At 39.8% G+C, this 21063-nt stretch overlaps 2 gene segments (V, D, J or C); both read left to right on the plus strand.

The window, feature by feature from the left end:
• The window catches only part of LOC110562155 (T-cell receptor gamma chain C region C7.5-like), a 22636-nt gene extending 5190 nt beyond the window's left edge, over positions 1-17446 (plus strand). Inside the window, 4 exon segments of the C gene segment in view lie at positions 10198-10260; positions 14676-15005; positions 16336-16380; positions 16937-17446. Of these exon segments, the coding sequence occupies positions 10198-10260; positions 14676-15005; positions 16336-16380; positions 16937-17079 (581 nt within the window).
• LOC132649278 (probable non-functional T cell receptor gamma variable 11) lies at positions 1737-2896 on the plus strand. The segment is given in 2 exon segments: positions 1737-1864; positions 1971-2896. Coding segments are annotated over 2 exon segments (399 nt in total).
• Positions 17447-21063: the final 3617 nt, after the last annotated feature.

The raw sequence follows: 21063 nt of genomic DNA on the forward strand, positions 1-21063 counted from the left end.
GACTAAACCACTGCCATTCAAAAGAAGCTATCCAGCCTGATCCTACCTGTGCATAAAATTATCTCTTCTTCCTACTTCCCAGAGACACAGGACTAAGATGGCGGAGCATTCTTAGGCTGCATTTGTGTTCTGAGCTTGATCTCACCAGAAGCCCAAGGGCCCAGTGCAGTGTCTCCTTCACCAGGAGCTCATAACCTCTTCTCGTCCCATCCCTGGGCTATCTCCCTTCGTGTCTTTTGCTTCCCTACCTATGGAAGCTTCCTGGGAAGGAAGCCAAAGTGCAGTGCTCACTGAGGAGAGGAAGCAGAGTTTCTCAGCGCAGAGCCACAGTGACACCAAGTGCACAGGATGTGAGGACCTCCTGAAGTCTCAGCTGATAGATTCTGTAGTGATCAACCAATGTCAGCCTTTCACATTACAACACAATTACTTCAGTGAGCTATCTCAGCTCAAGTGAAATCATTCCCAAACTCAGGAAACCAGGTCTTTATTGTTCTTTCAAGAAAATTAAAGCAGAGCTTTAATTCTTAGAAGTTAATTATGAATGGGTCAAAGAAATGATGTTTTTCCTCAATAGGATTTCATTCACAAGATCATAGCTTGGTGTCTTTCATTAAGCTGCTTCTTATTTTAAAGTTATCAAGTCAAAACAGACTACTAGTGTACTGTTTGTGCATACACATAAGACAGTGAAGAATATCACCCACTACTATGTGTAATAATTATACTTTTCTTCCATGCCCATGAGACCATTCATAGTTATCCACAGTATTTACAAAAAAAAAAAAAAAAGTTTAAGAGGGAGGACTCTGACTAAAATGCTCAATCCCCATCCCGAAAGGCAAAGAGGATGGACATCAGAAGAAGAAAACAGGAAACAAATTAGGAACCTGCCACAGAGGGCCTCTGAAAGCCTCTGCCCTGCAGACTATCAAAGCAGATGCTGAGACTGATGGCCAACTGTTGGGCAGAGTGCACGGAATCTTAAGAAGTTGGAAATAGTAAGATCTGGAGAGGACAGGAACTCCACAACAGAACCAGAAAATTTGAACACAGGGGTCTTTCCAGAGACTCATACTCCAACCAATTACCAGGCATGGAGATAACCTAGAACCCCTGCACAGATGTAGCCCCTGGCAGTTCAGTGTCCAACTGGGTTCCATAGTAATGGGAAGAGGGACTGCCTCTGATATAAACTGATTGACCTGCTCTTTGGTCACCTATGCCTGAGGGGGGAGCAGTCTTACCAGGCCCCAGAAGATGACAATGCAGCCACTCCTGATGAGATCTGATAGACTAAGATCAGAAGGAAGGAGAGGGGGACCTCCTCTATCAGTGGACTTGGGGAGGGGCATGAGTGAAGAAGAGGAAGGGAAGGTGGGATTAGGAGGTTAGGAGGGTGGGGGTTTATGGGGGATACAAAGTGAATAAAGTGTAATTAATAAAATTTTAAAAACTTTTTTAAAAAGCTTAAAAAATCTTAAGGAGTGAAAAAGATGTCAAGGAGAGGTGTTACTGAAATAATACTTAAGGAAAACAGGGGTAAGGGCTTGGGGGAGAGTTCTGGATGAGAAAGATAACACTGCTGTTATAACAGGTGCTTTGATGATGTCTTCTGCTACCTGATATTTTCTCTGCACCAGGAACATGATAAAATGACCCTGAAACACAGCTCACTGGGAGGGACCTTCACCAGCTCAGAAATAAGTTTTGCCCTCCTTCCTATCCCTCCCCTACAGAGCTAGGGCTGCCCCTCAATCCACTGTCGCAAACTCAGGTCCTATTCACTGACTCTGGAACTCACTCCAGCTGCCATTGGAAATGCCAGTACCTTGGGTTTTCCTTCTCTCTTTGGCTTGCGCTTGTAAGTTAACTTCGCAACTTTTCCTCTTTCATCATCTTTGTGTGCTTAGCCAACTGGGAATTAAAAATAATTTGAAAATCTCTAATTTCTCTTCCTTGCTTTTCAGATGGCGACTCCTGGATCTCTCAGGATCAGCTGTCCTTTACCCGGAAACCAAATAAGACGGTACATATAAGCTGCAAGCTCTCTGGAGTCCCCTTCCAGAACACCATTGTGCACTGGTACCAACTGAAAGAAGGGGAGCCCCTGAAACGAATCTTCTATGGCTCATCCAAGACTTACAAGCAAGACAATCCCCACTCCCGCTTTGAAACAGATGAGAAGAGCGATGGTACCTTTTACCTGATAATTAATAATGTTATTAAATCAGACGAAGCTATGTACTACTGTGCTTGCTGGGATCTCACAGTGTCTCAGCATCTGAAGGAACCTGTAAGAAAACCTTCCTCTGTGGCCTGGTAAGGCTGCTCCCCTATCAGGGGGAGGTGATCAAAGAGCAGGCTAATCAGTTCCTGTCAGAGACAGTCCCTGTCTCCACTACTATGGAAAACACTTGGACACTGAACTGCCATGGGCTACCTCTGTGCAGGTGTTCCAGGCCATCTCCACGACTATTCCTTGGCCAGACTATCAGTCTCAGAAAAGACCCCTGTGCCCAAACTTTTTAGATCTATTGCTCTCCTTGTGGAGCTCCTATCTTCTCCAGGTCTTACTATCTCCCACTTCTTTCATAAGATTCCCTGCACTCTGCCCAAAGTTTGACTATGAGTCTCAGCATCTGCCTCGATACCGTGCAGGGTAGAGCCTTTCAGAGGCCCTCTGTGGTAGGCTCCTGTCCTGTTCCCTGTTTTCCCCCTCTTCTGATATCCATCTCTTTGCCTTTCTAAATGGGGATTGAGCATCTTAGCCAGAGTCCTCCTTGATTAGTTTCTTCAGGTGTACAGATTGTAGTATGTTTATCCTCCACAGAGGAAGACAATGCAGCCACTCCAGATTAGACCTGATAGATTAGGATCAGAAGGAAGGAGAGGAAGACCTCACCTATCAGTGGACTAGGGGAGGGGCATGGGTAGAGAAGGGAGAGGAAGGATGGGATTGGGAGGGGAGGAGGGAGAGAGTTAAAGGGGGAATACAAAGTGAATAAACTGTAATTAATAAAAATAAGAAACAAACAAAAAAGGCTAATATCTACACTAAGGACTGAAGATACAATAAAACAAATTTAAAATTAAAAGAAAACCTTTCTATCTCTGATCCTTGGCTGTGTACTCACAGTCCCAAAACCACCAAGAGTCCTAGTGCTCTCCTGCAGAGGTTTACAAGTGTTGGGCTTCCTTGGGACTCATTTTGTTCAAAGATGCCAATGCAAATGAGGAAGCTGAAGACCAGAAAAGGCAAGTGGCTTGTCCCAATCCAGTGACCCAGAGAGGCAGCTCATCATCTGTTTCCATCCTCATCCAGTCCCTTTCCCTGCTTCCTTATGGCCACTACTGAAGATAAACCTCTTTTAGCAAGATTGCATTTTACTCAAAGGGACACTGCAGCAAGGATGCGTGGCTTCCCTACCCCATTAGACCCCCAATCTGGGCTGGCTGATATAATCCAAGTTCGACACTACCACACAACTGAAAAGGGGATGGACAGAGATGGCAGATGAATTCAACACTCTTCATCCCCATGCTGTTCCCCCATGGCTACCTATCCATCTTCATTCCTGCAACTTTCTCTTGGTTCTAAAGTCTCAATACCTGGAAGAGCTTTTGTGGCATAAATACAGTACGAGGGATCCCAAGAATAACATCTTCATGAGTATACTTATCCAAGTCTTTGCCAGTTCTGGAAGGATCCTTAGTACAAGACTTATATTTCCTACTTCACACTGTGAAAACATGAACCTCTCATAATTGAGGCCATGGGCTTGCCTCAAATTTGGTGGCCTGGACCTGGTGTGTCTTGTTAAATAGATATAGTCTGTTTGTGTCCAACATCTATGAACCTTACATAGAGAATGAGAACAGCAAAAACAAAACCTGTGCAACTATTTTCTAGGCACGGTGAAGCTTACCAGAGAATGAGGGCAGCGGCAGCAAACGTGGGCAACTGTGTTCTAGGCAAACGCTTTTCATCAGATGTCTCAGCAGCAGCCAAATAACGTGATTCCAACTCCTGTCTGATGCCAGTGTCCAAATATTGGTTATTTCTTCTCAAGCCCTTGTTCCCCAGGCCCTCTGTGGCAAAGGTGCAGCTGTGTTTTGAAGAGGACAACATGGTTTTGTTTTTGTTTTCCTTTATTCTTTTAGCTTATGCATGCTTTGCCTCCCTACTGAAAAGAACAAACAAATGAGATTCAACTCTGCTTTTTCAAATGTTTCTCTTATTACTACTTGTGTGTGTGTGTGTGTGTGTATGCATGTTTGTTGTTGTTGTTGTGTGTGTGCATGTGCTCTGGAGGCCAGAGAGTTGTCTAACTCCCTAGAGCTAGAGTTATAGATAGTGTGAGCATCCTCACCGCATACTGGAAACTCTTTAAAAAAACAACAAAAAAACCAAAACAACACCAAAAAACAAGATCAGTAAGGGCTTCTAACTACTGAGACATCTCTCTAGCCCTAACCCACTCCTCTGAACTTTCTATAATGTGGGTTTGAAAGGTGATAGAACCCTGGGAATTGTGGTTTTACTTGTCAGAATGACAACCCCAACTAGAACAAAGCCTGACACTCCCAAAACTGTGGTGGCACTTAGGATAGAGTCATGACCCAACAGTGTGTAGGTCCAGGGAGACAGATGCAGGGCTACCCTGCCTAGTAACTAACAGCCATGACAGCGATAACCACATAAGCCTGATTCAGGTTGGCAAAGTCCAAATGTCCCCATCGATGCTGCAGTCCCCTTACACAGCTGAAAGAAAACAGAAAACAAGTAACATGTTAGTGTGGGTACTCCAGTTAGTCTAGATTCAGTTCTTGAGGGGTCTCTTCTTCAGCATTTCTTCTGTTTACCCACTGTTTCACTTTATTTTTATCTATACTATGAGCACCCGACCACTTAAATCCCTGACTAGCGAGGATCATAGGGCACATCACCCACCACTCTAAGTAAATACTGCTTACTTTCCTTCATTACATAAATTTCCGATCATACAGACAACCAGCAGACCTGTAACTAGAAATTAAAGAAATGCCAAGACAATTCTTAGAAGAAATACATGAAATATCATTCATATTGAGTGCTGATTTCACAAATTTTAAAGAGTTTACAGAAGAATTTTTTCAACATTTTTTTATTTGAGTTTATTCATTAACTGATACATGTGACCCAAATCTGTAAATATCCAGGTAGTAGTATGTGATTTTTTAAAATCATTCACACAACACATAAGCTTCAAATTAAGATAAACATGTATCTATTTCTTCAACTCATTATTTCTTCATGGTAAAATGCTCAAACCTCATCTCATTTTAAAAACACACATTGTTCATTATTTTTGGCCACCCTAATGCTTGCTTGCGTCACACTAACATGTACAGGTAGCATTGCTCTTAAAATGTATTTATCAGCTATCCCTCTATTTCTTATTGCTGCAGTAAACCATGTGGTTCACACAAAGTGGCATCCAGTGTTGTAGATGTTCATTTCAGATGCAGATCTTCTGACAGATACTGGCCAGGCATTGACCCACAGTTCCAGCCACAGCGTCCTTCCCATTCCACTAGTGTAGGGTGAATGTCCAGAGTCTGCGATCTTTAATCTTGAACTCAAATTCTAGCCCACTTTGAAAGACTCGTGATTTCCACTGATCATAACACTTATATATACAGCTGAAAGGTAAATATACGGATGATGGTTCATGGCAGATTCTCTACAAATTTTCTTTCCATCACTACCAGGAGCCTAGAATCCGGACCTGTCATCCTGGAACATGGAGAAAGAAAAATTTTGTAGCTGAACTGACTATACATTTCTACACAAATGCATGTCACAAATCCTTACTCGGTACAGACAAATATTTCATATTTGCCAAAAAGAGCAATGACTTTCATCCGGAGTGTTTGCTTATGAGAACTCCATATATAGAGGAGTTTCTATAACACATGTAGTAAGTAGCATGTTACATGTTCAATATGAACAAAGCCTTCACAGACTAGATAATAAAAATGCAAGAATAAAAACAGTAGTAAAATCACTAAGGGGAAAACCCCTGCCATGAGTAGTATGGCCTGTCCTCTCCCAAATAGTGCCCTCGGGTATATACAAAAAGACAGACCCAGAACTTTCTCATGACCATCTCTTCTGCACAGGAACACACCTGCCATTCCATACATGACATGATATGTGGGATTGCAATGATAGACACTAAGAATGTGAATGTTGTAGAAAAGTACTTCTCTCTCGAACATGTCAGATATTATGTTTATTTTTTATAGATGATGTTATACTCATTTATTTTCTTATTGGAAATCTCTGCAAATTATTCAAATACAGATTTTATTAAAAGTCTGATAATTTCCAGAAAATGAACCAAAGCAAAACAAACAAACAAAGAACAACAGCAACAAGAAAAACCAAAGGCAACTAAACAAAAACTTGGAATGTGGTATCATTTTAATCAGAAAAAAAAATTGTCTGAATTCTCTAAATTATGAAAATTGTCATTTTTGAATGTGAAAAAGTGAAATTAAACTTTACACAGCCACAATAAAACTTATTGGCACAGGAGATAACTTCCTAAACAGAACAAGAACAGCTTAGACACTAAGACCAACAATTAATAAATGGGACCTCATGAAACTGAAAAGCTTCTACAAGCCAAAAGACACTGTCAGTAGGACAAAAGAGCAAAATGGGAAAAGATCTTCACCAATCCTACATCCAACAGAAGGCTAATATTCAAAATATATAAAGAACTCAAGAAATTAAACACCAACAAAACAAACAAACAAACAAAAAAAACCCAATTAAAAATGGGTGCAGAATTAAACCGAGAATTCTCACAGAGGAATTTCTAAGAGCCAAAAGCACTTAAAGAAACGTTCAGCATCCTTAGTAAATCAAAACAACCCTGAGATTCTATCTTACACCCATCAAAATGGCTAAGATAAAAAACTCAAGCGATAGCACATGCTGGCGAAAAAGTGAAGGAACGGAACATTCCTACATTTCTGGTGGGAATGCAAACTTGTACAACCACTTTGTAAATCACTCTGGAGGTTTCTTAGAAAATTGGGACTAGATCTACCTCAAGACCCAGCTATACCATTCCTGCTCATATACCCAAAAGATGTTCCACCATATAGCAAGAACCCTTGTTCAACTATGTTCATAGCAGCTTTATTTACAATAGCCAGAAACTGGAAACAACCTAGACGTCCCTCAAAGTCCAGTTTTTTTGAAGAATGGATAAAGAAAATGTAGTATATTTACACAGTAGAATATTACTGCTCAGCTATTTAAAACAAAGATAGGAAATTTGCAGGCAAATGGATGGAACTAGAAAATATCAACCTGAGTGACACAACCCAGGACCAGAAAGACACACATGGTATGTTCACACTTATAAGTGGACATTAGTCATAATGTGCAGGATAACCATGCTACAATCCTCAGATCCAAAGAAGCCAAGGACAGCCCAAGGGAGGACCCTTGAATCTCATTCAGAAGAGGAAATAAAATAGACATCTGAAGTAGATGGAGGGAAGGAGCTGGGTTGGAGCTGGGGTGGGGATGTAACAGGGTTGGGGAACAGGTTTGGGGAGACTAGGGTAGGCGGCAATGGAGGAGAGGACCTGAGAGAGAATGGAAATAAGGAGTAAATCATCTCTGGAACAGGGCGGGGGCGTGGGGTAGGACTGGGAGTCTATGGTATGACCCTAGCTAAGATTCCTAGCAGTGTAGGAGTGGAGCCTGAAGTTGTCACCTCCTGTAACCAGGCAGGACTTCCCATGGAGGGAGGAGGACAGCAACACACCCATAAAAACTTCGACCCCAAATTTGTCCTGCCTACCAAAAAAGTAGGGATAAAGATGAAGCAGAGATTGAGGGAATGGCAAATCAAGGACTAGCCCAACTTGAGACCCACCCTACTGGAGAGAGCCAGCCCTTGACACTATTAATTATACTCCACCATGACTGCCGACAGGAATAACTGTCTTCTGAGAGGCTTTATCCAGCCACTAATGGAAACAGATGCAAAGACCCACAGATAAACAATAGCAGAACTCAGGGCAGTTTTGTGAAATAGTGGGAGGAAGGATTGAGGGAGTTGGAGAGATCAAGGACACCACAAGAAGATCTACAGAGAAAACTAACCTGGGCTCATGGGGGCTTACAGAGCCTGAACCATCAACCAAAGAGCATGGATGGACTGGACCTAGATGCCTTACACATATGTTGCAGATGTGTAGCTTTGTCATCATGTGGGTACCTTAACAATGGGAGTAAGAGCTGTTTCCTATGCTGTTGCCTGTCTTTAGATCCCGTTCCCAAGCTGGACTGCCTTTTCTGGCCTCAGTGAAAGAGAAAGCATTTAGCTCTACTATGGCTTGAGGTGCCAGGGTGGGTTGGTATCTCCTTCCCTGAGAAATGGAGAGAGGAGACTGGAGGAAAGTGGTGTGAGAGCAGGGCTGGGAGGAGACGAGGGAGGGGGCTGGCATCAGGCTGTAACATGATTAAATAAAATAAAACAAAAATTTTAGAAGGTTAAAAAACAATCTCATAACAATTACCTTAGCCTGTGTCCAATTTCTTCCACGGCTCTATAAAATTTTTTAGACAGGGAATGCGGTTGTTTTTTTTTCCTCTCTTGGAAATTTCTCCCACTCTCAGGAGAATGTCTCACTTTTCCAATTCTTCAACTTTTACTTTCTCACCTTTTCTGTAATTTTAATAAAATTTGTTCCTGTTTTGCATACAAAAATAAAGTGTTGTAGACACTTAGTATTTTTGAAATGTTAAATGAAAGATTTAGTCCAAAAATAAAAGAAAGAAAAAAAGAAGGAAAAAGAAGAAAAGAAAACAAATGTCTGCATTTCATTGACTTTTGTTGACTAGACTTTGGAGTGCATGTCTTGATTATTCAACTTCATTTTTAATTAATTGTATACCCTAAATACTAATCCATTGTCAGATAAGTATTTGGCAGAGTCATTCTCCCATTCGGTAGGCTGTCTCTTCACACTGTTGATTGTTGTTTCACTAATGAAGCCTTTTTAATTTGATCCCATTAATCAAAACTTGTTTTTGTTCCCTGTGATATTTAGAATCTTATAGATGAAGTTATTTTCTATGTCCAGAGTTGAAGTGTTTGTGATAAACTATGGTCCTCACCTGTACTGGGAACTCAGAGAGGTGAAAATGGAGCAATTTTTCTACTATGTGAGTTCCAGAAATCAAATGCAGATCATTAGGTTTGACAATAAGTGCCTTTATGAACTGAGCTATTTTGCAATCACTCATCAGTTATTCTTTTGTATTTAAGTTAGTTTATGGTTCTATAAATTCAGGCAAGTCTTAAGACTTCTGATAATCCTACTCATGCTCTTGGAACAAGCACTGAAAGTACAGAACAGGGACTGAAAGAATGTCAGTACAAAAGGTTAATCACGGGTCTGAGTAATAAAAATTGGAATTAAATTAAAATAAGATCAGTTAAAGTACTATTTGCAATCAATCAATAATAAATTTCGTAACACTTTGCAGACATAATTTTCATCTAGCCTTCCGTATTCTAATAAGGCACGACAGACTACATTTTTCATTGACATGACTACAAATAATTATTCTTGATGCCAACTAATAATGTCAGTTTTTGAACAGATAGAATTTGGGTAATATTTTTCAAATATTTTGGCACATTTTTATTTTAAATTACTAAAGAGCTTCCTCTTTTCAGAAAGATGTCCCTCTTCCTAAGAAGAAACATTTGTGCTCGTGAGAACAGAAAACACATTCCTTTGATGCAAACACTGAGCAGTTTCAACACACCTGAACTCCTGGAAATTAAAAACAAAACAATTCTTAGAATATGTTTCCTAGTTACTTGAGAAAAAGAAATAAGCAGTTGGTGGACCAGTTAGCCCAACTTTCTTCTTTTTTTTTTTTTTTTTTACTATATCCCTTCTATTTTCTGTGGGTGATTTTTGATTATCACTGCTTCCAGTGATAATGGATGAGGTTACTTTGTAAAGAAACTTAAAAGTTATCAGATGCCATACAATTTATCAGTGTCTTTCTAAGAAACCCAGAAGATAGTTTATTCGGACAAATTTTTAGCCTCTTTACCATGTCATGAATGTGTAGAGAAGGCTCAGATTTTTGTAGAAGCTGTGAGCACTGTGATAGCTCAGGCTGGAGCAAGATATTTGCAGAAGGAACTAAGCTCATAGTAATTCCCTCTGGTAAGTAACTTTTTTTCTGCTTTATTCTGGTGATGAAAAGTAAATGTATGGTTGTAGGAAAAAAAATGAAAACCTACTATGAGTTACTGTATATGGGTACAACATTCTTAGCCTGAATCATTTTTTTTCAGGACAGATTACTGTATATGACAACCAAAATCTACTTTATAAATGCTTTCTTCCTTCCCTCCAGAAAACATTGAAACTCTGTAGTTAGAATATTTACATACACAAAGGGTAAGTGAGAGTTATTTTGAGGACCATGTGTGTATGTTACTGGTGTAAATTATTGCTTCAAGATACTGTTGTAAAAGGTCTTTTAAGAGAGAATCCTCAGAATGGAGTTTTGCTGATGGCTCCTCTCTGTATTTTGAAATACAACTTAGTACTATATTCACCAGGCAAATGGTGAAATAATTATTAATGTTTTTGATCATGATTCACAGTAAATTACTGCAGAACATGAATGAATCTCTTTCTTTTTCATCCAAAGCCTTGTAGGGTAGGTTGTTAGCAATCACAGTTTATGTTACTGACTCTCAAAATATTGCCTGGGGATTTCTCAGGATTTGTAGTTCATGCAAACTACTTCTGTCCAGTGTCCATGAAAAAGACTCTTCATTGTTTTACATCTTCACTTTATCATTATTACTCTCAATTTCTGACACTTGACTTTTTTATAAGAATACCTTCATTTTAATTGTTAGTAGTTATGCCTAAATATGTGATTACTTTTTATTTCCCTCTGAAAATTAAAGAAATCTCAATTAACTCTAAATTGCACTCTAGGCCAAGAATTGATTTATAAATGACAACCCTTTAAGGGAGGAGATACAGAAACATCTGGGAATCCTGAAAAATAAAAATAAATTAAGACTTCTCAACGAATGTGAACATGACCCAAACGCCAAGGCAGAGTGTGCTGAGTCCTTAGATTCATGATTACCATTAGAAGCATTGTGACTACATTTTAGCTTTGTCTCCACTTATATCAACAAAGCCAATTTTACATATTCATATAAATAGAAACAACATATTGTCAGGGTTTTCCATGGCCACCAGTTAATTTCAGATGTTGGCTATTACATGTAAATTCATCCGAATGTTTGACCCAGGCACAGAGCTTATGTCTATGGGAACATTTTCTTTATATTCTGCAGGGTAAAGCAGGAGAGCGGCTGGAGTTCAGGTGCTGCATGCTCCAGTCTCCGCATCCTTGAAATTGTTCCTTGTTTGACCATGATGTCCAGAGAGGTCATCATGTCTAGGAGGCTGTGCTCTTCCTGTCCCGGCATTGGAGAGGCATGAGCAAGGAGCGCAGAGTAACTGAAGATCCTTCAGAGACAGAAGCACACAATTTTATGTTCAGGGGTTAAAATAAAATGTAGCTCAGCTCGTTTTATTGACTGGTAATGAACTCACCAGTTTTCTTTTTTTTTTTTTTTTGGTTTTGTTTTGTTTCCTGTCTTTTTTCTTTTCTTTTTTTTTTTTTTCTCAATGCAGTTTATTCAGGAACCTTGAACAATCATCTGACCCTGGGGAAAGCCAGCCCACAGCTTAAATAGCCTCTGGGTAGCCAACCCAGGCGTGCCACGGGGGCAATGCAGATAGGTCCACATACATGGAAGCAAGCCAGATCCTCAGCCTTAGCCAAATGTGGAACTGTAGTTTTTCCATTGTAAAACTAGAGAAGACATTGGGGAGGTGGCTTAGTGGGTAAAGTACTTGCTGCACAAGCATGAAGAAGACCTGAGTTTGAATCCTCAGTCAGTCTAAAGTCTTGCACAGCAGAACCCATGTGTGCTCTTAAGGGAAGGTGGGACACTGAGGCAGGGAAAGCTCCAGAAGGGCCAGGACCTGCTACACTTGGCTATTGAAAGGTAAATAGCAAGGAGATCTTTTCTAAAACCAACTGGAAGATGAGGACTGAAGCAAGGCCGTCCCCTTGTACAGTCCCCTGACTGCCACACAAGCATATGGCAAGGGTGTGCCTGATTCCACACCCAGGAACTTGCAGGTCCATATACACACACCATACACACAGGAGGAAATTTTAAAAAATTGGAAAAATATTTCAAAGCACATATCCTTCAGAAGGAGAGTGGATATTGAGCAGACGTTGTCTCTAACATTTATTTTAAGAAACATAATGGCCATTAAACAAACCCATTGATAATGCCACTAAATCATAACCTTTGATGCCATGCACATCAGGACTCTTAGCCTATGAGGTCAGGCAGGCATCAGCACCAGCCTCCTTCTATTTCTTTAGTCAATTTTCAAGAAAGAGCCATGCTAGCAGTGATAGAACAGAGTCTGGCCTGAGCTGACTGAAGTCAGATTGTACCAGAACTTTCAATAAAATATCCAATTTCCACGTGCTGTGCTGCTGATTGGGAGCACAGCCACTGTTTTGGACAGCAGAAACAAAGTGTTCCGTGCACTGACACACAGTCTAGGCTTAACCACATCTCCCTTTGTTGTCTTAGCAAAGCAGATTTCTTGTGATGGTACATTTGGCAACACAGGTATACAGTCGCAAAGTAGGCCATAGATGGTGAGCAGAGAGACATCTGTTTCTCTCCTTATTTGACTTAAATTTAATTGGAAACCAAACGTCCATTTCTGTGATTAAGAGCAAAGCTTTTACCCATGGAATGACAAGAGCAAGTCAGAGAAAAGAAGTTGCTGTTGCTAGCAGCCATGTTGATCACAGTAATAAGCTCTGCACTTTACTCTTTTTAATCAGTTTTTTCATCTTGCCTAATTGATATACTGAGGCTGAACTGATTTACAATAACAGATGTTTTATGAAAAATGAAGCACCTAAGATGTAGAAGGTGTTTGATTTGCTCAGTCTGAGAACTTGTTATGAATCGGTTAAATCAGGACCAAAGCCCTATTCCTGTAAGAATTCCAGACCATCATGTTGTCCCTGGACTCTGAAGATTCAGGGACCCTAAACTCATGTAGTAGTTTTGCTATGACTTGAATCACTGGGGTGTGCTTCCATCTTTTGCGGAGGAACAAAACGTGGTGTCATAGGTGGCTATTCTACCTAGCAGTGTATCAAAGCAGATGCTGAGAATCATAACCAAACCTTTGGCAGAATGCATGGAATCATATGAAAGAACGGGGAGTTAGTATGACCTGGAGAGGACAGGAGCTCCTCAAGGACCTAATATATCTGGGCACAGGGGTCTTTTTTGAGACTATTTCCAACCAAGGACCATGGATGGATAGAACCTAGAACCCCTGCTTGGATATAGCCCATGGTAGCTCAATATCTAAGTGGGTTCCCTAGTAAGGGGAACAGGGACTATTTCTGACATGAGGATATATGTTTTTAAAGTAATTGAGGGAAGGCAAAGCATGGCGACAGAGGAGTGAGTGTGGTAACGTTTAGAAAGAAGACGAACAGGATTTCCTAAAGCACTTTTCCAGAGTTAACAATTACAACAAATACTGATACTGAAGAGCACTGTGCAAACATCCTATCAATGCTTGCAGACACCTGAACATCCATTAAACATCCACATGTGATGTATGGAAGGCCATTATTAAAGCATATGATGCTGGTGTGGGTTTATTATACAGTCGAGAAGGCAATAGACTCAATAGACTGGCACCTAGTTTTTTTCCTCAGTCAAGTGTGCTGTGAATAATGCTGGGCTTTGAACATTGACATGGAACTCTGGCTTCTCCACTTATTCCTAGAGAACATGGACGAATTTTGCTTAGTTTCTAAAAGTAAGACAGATGTGGGCATGAGAACAGCACGATTATATGAGAACCAAAGGTGAAAATATGAAGAAAACATGTGGCAATTGTCCAAACCATAGCAGCAGACATGTGGAAAATATACCATATATAAATGATGGCACACAGTTACAAAAAAAAGTTCAAAGCTACCTCCTGACATCTAGTCCACTGAAATATTAAAAAATGTATGGCTCATGACACAGTCAGATAAATGAACAGTGAGTGGTACTAAATTGTATAGCAAAGAAACAAAGGGTGGGGCAGGGCAGCATGCTATAAATAATAACAAATCTTTATCTGTACATTGACCATAAAGGCAATAGGGTCTCCTCATCTTCCCATCTAACTATACAGCATGAATGTATTGTTTCCATGAGGAAACAATGGTGAGTGAGAAAAAAATCGTCCTTAACCATTCAATTTTTGTGTTTATGTAACGATTATTTTAAGTGATTGGTTTTAGTGGTGCATGTATGATTTACTGGTCTGTAATCCTAGCACTTGAGAGGCAGAGGCAGGAGGATCAGTAGTTCAGGCCATCCAAAGGTACAAAGAAAGTTTAATACTACAATGAACTATATGAGACTCTGTCTCACTAATACAAATTACTATCATTATTATTATCTTTATTAGTTTTCTACTTTCTCTTACAGATAAACAATTAGTTTCAGACAAATCCCCCAAGCCCACCATTTTTCTTCCTTCTGCTGCTGAAACAAATCTCCAAAAGGCTGGGACATACCTTTGTCTCCTTGAAAACTTCTTCCCTGATGTAATAAGGGTATATTGGAAAGAAAAAAATGGAGATAATGTCCTGGATTCCCAGGAAGGAGACACACTGAAGACTGGTGACACATACATGAAATTTAGCTGGCTTACCGTGACTGAAAAATCAATGCATAAAGAGCACAGATGTATTGTCAAACATGAGTACAACCAAAGAGGAGTTGAGCAGGAAATTTTCTTTCCTCCAATAAAGAAAGGTATGTGCCTATAGCCTTTGAAATCTAGCTTTATGGAAAATGTGTTTGAAAATACCCAACCTTTTTCTACAATGTATTCATGAAAATTAACATGCTCTTTATTGGGACCACTGCATTCATTTTTACCTTGTATTTTTTCTTAAGCTTTCTAAGCCTTAGCTTTATTATCTAAAATATCTACATCTATGACTATAATGGCTATATGTATGTATTTGTGTATTTGGATTGCTAATTTAATTAAAAGAAATGGTACACTGAAACCACAAGCAACTAAGAACAAAATAAATGCTAAAGTAAAGGTTTCACTTTTGATGACATCATGAATGTTCTGGCAAACAAGAAAAGTTTAATCTTACCATGTACAAAGTTCAACCTCCCAAAACCAGTACCTTAGAAACTGGTGCCTTATTTAACAAAATATTTAAATGAAAGAATCAAAGTTTGTCACCAAAAAAGTGGGCTTGACATTTCCTGGTTTTTACTGTTGTTGTATGTATCACTTTCAGATAGAAATTAGAGCCAAAGATTGAGTGAGGATACTGGTTGCAAGCATGTTGCTGTCTTCATAATGAATGCATCCCCTGCTATGTCGATGCATTTCAGAAAGCTCTTTCTGTACTAGCACGTGTAGGCCTAAACAGTGTTGTGTGTGGCTGGAGAAGGAGTAAAAAATGCAGGGGGCTGTACAGTAGAGAAAACATACTCTTTCCAAATTACTCAGAATACACCAGATGCAAGGTCCCAAAAGATCCCCTTGGTTCAGTGAGTTGCTTGGCTGTAGATCCAGGCAGAGCACTGAATGCTCAGAGGGTCTCATAGTCTTGCAAGTCATTAAATGTCACAATGGCTGGTATTGAACAATAGGCTCCAGGGACTTTCTGAATCTGTGAGGAGTGAGTAGATATAAAACCTGTGAGCCTCTTGCTCTTCACTGTGTGGGTTTATCCTCTGGGACCCACAGTCTCTACAAGGATAAAGAACTTTCAACAGTTGCATTGGGAAGATGCTTGATTTGGAAAGAGGTGGTTGCTTTTCTCTGAAGATTGCTTTAGACAGTCTACTGTATGTTTTTAGGGTTAAAAAAAGGAAAATATATCCTTTTTGAATCTCTACTTCTCTGTATACAGAAACAGAACATGTGATTATATATAATGATACTAATTTATATAATTATATATAATCATGGGGCTCATATTTTAATATACATCTGTCCATGTGAGGTCATCTATGTATTTATTTACCTGTAGATATATCCATATTCATAATCACACAGAGGACTGTCAAATAATGTACACAGTAATTAACAAATTCTTGCTGTCATTTCTTGTAGTTGCCATGAGTACCAACCCTACAACTTGCTGGCAAGATAAAAATGGTAAGTTTTAGTATCTGTTTGCCTTTGGGCCACATAATTTCACTTTTCCTTTGATTATAACAATGTTTGAACTGCCTTGAATTAATTAAAAAAATATCTGATTTCCTGGGTGTTACGGAATAGACAGTGATATTTACAACTAATATGTGACTATCTGGACCTCACAGCAGCATAGTGAACTACCAGCTCAAGTATAAGTGAATTTAATGAACAGTACAGTGATGTACCCTAACAAAGGACTTCATTTACTCATATGTGTATATTTTTAACCACCAAAGAATCATGATAAAAGTAAAGCCTGAGTGTTTGAAGTCGTCTCGTAATGCTCTAGCTACTGGCACTGATGAGTTTAGACAAGCTGCCTCCCAAGTTCAGTCTCCCTATCCATGGTTCTTTTGTGAATGGAGAGTGTTGAGTTTCAGGTTTGGGTGGGGAGGGCTGTTCCTGAATGTAAGCCATCAGAAATTAACACCTATTACTCCCTCCTCAGTAGCATGTGCTATGCCATTAAAAAAAAAAAACCCACCAGATGGAACTAACTAAAGACCTCTTTCAGATGCACTGCGGGTTCAGTTCACAAGCACCTCTGCCTACTACACCTACTTCCTCCTGCTCCTCAAGAGTGCGATCTATTTGGGCATCATCACCTTTTCTCTGTTCAGAAGAACTGCTGTCTGTGGCAATAAAAAGAGGTCTTAAGGAAATGAGTAGTGGTGCAACAGTTGGGTTTCCTTGCTAGCTTTGACTTCTGTAATGTCACGTGGATATATCGTCCTGTCTTTGCAGGAAAGTTTTCATACTTTTACAAGCAATTTAAGCAACTCCAGAATAACTGAGCACACCTTCTTCCTGATTCCATCCTCTCCACTAGTCTCTTCTCCCAGAAGCCTGAAGCATCTCAGCTCTAGAACACATAGCCTGCAGCGTTTACCCATGGCTGTGTTACTCTTGAACTAGCTACATCCCTGAAAACCTCCACTCTAGATAATCTGAGTAGCCTCCTTTTTTATTGAATTTTGTGTCTTGTATTCCATATTAGAGACAATAAATTTTGAAAAAGTCAGAAGTCTACTCTTGTCAATCTTTACCTGGGAGTTGTGGTATGAAACAACGTGGAGACGTGAGCCATGACATTCAGTGGGAAGAGCCTAAAAATACATTCCTAATCTTTGTCTGCAGCATATGGTAATGACATTTCTTAGGACAGTGACTGTAAGAGGAGCCTCTGGCAATTGAAAAGGCCATGTTACTGTGCTTAAAGGCCACCAGATTTTTAATTCATTTGGTTTTTGGCATTCTCAAGGCAGTGACAAATGTCTAACATGACTCAGCTCTTGGCCTGTATTTCACAGCAGTATGCTTTCTGATCTTCAGACTGATCCCAGAAGCTACCAGAACCCCAGAGAGAAAAGTGATAGAAGAGAGACCTCAGATACTAAGCATCCTGTACCACAGCTTCCCTCTGTAAAATGTAGAATATTCTATCTCCTAGAGTTCTGTATGTTAAGTGCATTAGTAACAGCAAGTGCAGGCAAGCCCTTGACTCTACCTTAGAGAAAGTGGATTCCATGCTCACACACAAAGGAACCACTAGTGGTTTCCATTGTTCACCGTGGGAAGCAAGGGGAGTGCAATAGTATCAGATCTTGTACTATACATCAAGCATGCCTGGTCCTCTGACAGTCCTCTGGAATAGATAACAATTCTGGGCCACATTTCACAGACTGGAGAGTTGATATCACTCTCAAGATCCCTATTTTGAGTCAAACTTCTCTAATTTCCATCGTGTGTGTGTGTGTGTGTGTGTGTGTGTGTGTGTGTGTGTGTAATAGAGAGAGATGTGGAAAGACAGTGTGTGTACATTGATGTACTGGACATCCTATATCTTTCAGTGACATTCAATTAAAAAATAACCCACAAAATATAAAAACACCGATTGCTTCCTTAAAACAGTCAGTGATGGTTTAAGACTTGTGAGTTCATCTCTTTATTCCTCATGATTACTCTATGCCACTTGTCATTCTTACACATCTTTCCACTAGCTAAAAATGTGATCTACTCTAGAATAAGCATAATCATGCCACTTGGTATATGTAGAACAGCCATTCTGCTTTCCATTGAGCATTTGGTTTTGGTTCAAAACTGCTCTTCAGGACAGGCATGGTGGCACACGCTTTTAATCCCAGCACTCAGGGAGGCAGAGGCAGGAGGACCGCTGTGACTTTGTAGGCCAGCCTGACCTGGCCTACAAAGAGAGCCAAGGTCAGCCAAGGCTATACAGATAAACCCTGTCTCAAAAAAGCCAAAGCCAAATCCAAAAGCAAAAACAAAACAGAACAAAACAAACAAATAATAAACCTTGCTCTTCTGGAGAGAGAACTGGTAAAGTGGACTGTGAGCCTCCAGCATGGTAGGAGCTTTAACAATGCTGCTGTGTGGATGTGAAGAGCATTCTGAGACTCAAGGACATCCATGGACTGAATCACTTATAGAAGATTCTGGGAATCCAGGTAATTACTGATGCAAAAAGGAGGTTATGCAACCTCCTTGGTCCAAGCCTTTTATGTCACTATAACAACCTCATGCAGGTAACCACATAATTTGGTGGGAGAACCCTGACCACAAAGACATATTTCACAGAATGCTGGCTACTTCGTCTGGCTCTTCTAAGCTGTATCAGGTAAAATTTGTACATGCTTATGAAATCTTACATAACAATTGAATCCATACAAATATTTAGTATTCTTTAAATCGGGGTAAGCAATAACTTTTTTCCTAAAACATTTATTCATTATTTCTATGCCATGACAACATTCAAAATCTTTTCCATTGCCTTTTGAAATACACACTATATTATTATTCTCTAACATTTTAATCCCACACTAAAACTTATGCATCTTTAGAACAATGTGTAAGAGTAAGTGATTTCAGGTTTCCATGCAAAGTTACAAACCCAGTGGTTGACAACTCAATGAAGTAATCGTGGAAATAACTTGGATGGCATTTTCCGGGTAGTGGATTAAGTTACACACTACCTCAGGTAAGTATCACAAATACACACTGAGATAGACAGAACTTCTCCCTTCAGTACAAGAGGAAGCTGTGGCAAGGAGAACTGTGGGATCTCCTAAAGCCCCACAGAGAACAGGAGGACTTGGCTCCCAACTGGTTGGTGTCAACAGTTCTGCATTTGTTTGTGGGATGGAAACAGGCTATTCTTCAAGAAAATCTCTCACAAAACTGAAGAGCTTCTGTAAAGCAAATGACACTTTCATCAGAACAAAACCACAGCCTAGAGATTGGGAAAGGATCTTCACCAACCCTACATCTCACAGAGGGCTAATATCCAGCTTATATAAAGAACTTAAGAAGTTAAATGCCAACAAACCAAGTAATCCAATTTCAAAAATGGGGTACAGAGTGAAACAGAGAGTTCTCAATAGAAGACTACCAAATGCCAGAGAAACACTTAAAGAAAAGTTCACTGTCTATAGACATAGTGAGATGCAAATCAAAACAACCCTGAGAGTTCACCTTACACCCTACAGAATGACTAAGATCAAAAACTCAGTGACAACACATGCTGGAGAGGTTGTAGAGAAAGGGGAACCCTCCTCCACTGCTGGTGGGAATGTAAACTAGTACAACCACTTTGGAAATCAATCTGGTGCTTTCTCTGAAAGGATGATATATTCACGTGACATTACAGAAGTCAAAGCTAGCAAGGAAACCCAACTGTTGCACCACTACTCATTTCCTTAAGACCTCTTTTTATTGCCACAGACAGCAGTTCTTCTGAACAGAGAAAAGGTGATGATGCCCAAATAGATCGCACTCTTGAGGAGCAGGAGGAAGTAGGTGTAGTAGGCAGAGGTGCTTGTGAACTGAACCCGCAGTGCATCTGAAAGAGGTCTTTAGTTAGTTCCATCTGGTGGGTTTTTTTTTTTAATGGCATAGCACATGCTACTGAGGAGGGAGTAATAGGTGTTAATTTCTGATGGCTTACATTCAGGAACAGCCCTCCCCACCCAAACCTGAAACTCAACACTCTCCATTCACAAAAGAACCATGGATAGGGAGACTGAACTTGGGAGGCAGCTTGTCTAAACCCATCATTGCCAGTAGCTAGAGCATTACGAGATGACTTCAAACACTCAGGCTTTACTTTTATCATGATTCTTTGGTGGTTAAAAATATACACATATGAGTAAACGAAGTCCTTTGTTAGGGTACATCACTATAACGCTCATTAAATTCACTTATACTTCAGTTTGTAGTTCACTATGCTGCTGTGAGGTCCAGATAGTCACATATTAGTTGTAAATATCACTGTCTATTCCGTAACACCCAGGCAATCAGATATTTTTTAATTAATTCAAGGCAGTGCAAACATTGTTATAATCAAAGGAAAAGTGAAATTATGTGGCCCAAAGGCAAACAGATACTAAAAAATACCATTTTTATCTTGCCAGCAAGTTGTAGGGTTGGTACTCATGGCAACTACAAGAAATGACAGCAAGAATTTGTTAATTACTGTGTACATTATTTGACAGTCCTCTGTGTGATTATGAATATGGATATATCTACAGGTAAATAAATACATAGATGACCTCACATGGACAGATGTATATTAAAATATGAGCCCCATGATTATATATAATTATATAAATTAGTATCATTATA

Source organism: Meriones unguiculatus, chromosome 19 (genome assembly GCF_030254825.1).
Source record: "Meriones unguiculatus strain TT.TT164.6M chromosome 19, Bangor_MerUng_6.1, whole genome shotgun sequence".
Lineage (NCBI taxonomy): Eukaryota > Metazoa > Chordata > Mammalia > Rodentia > Muridae > Meriones > Meriones unguiculatus.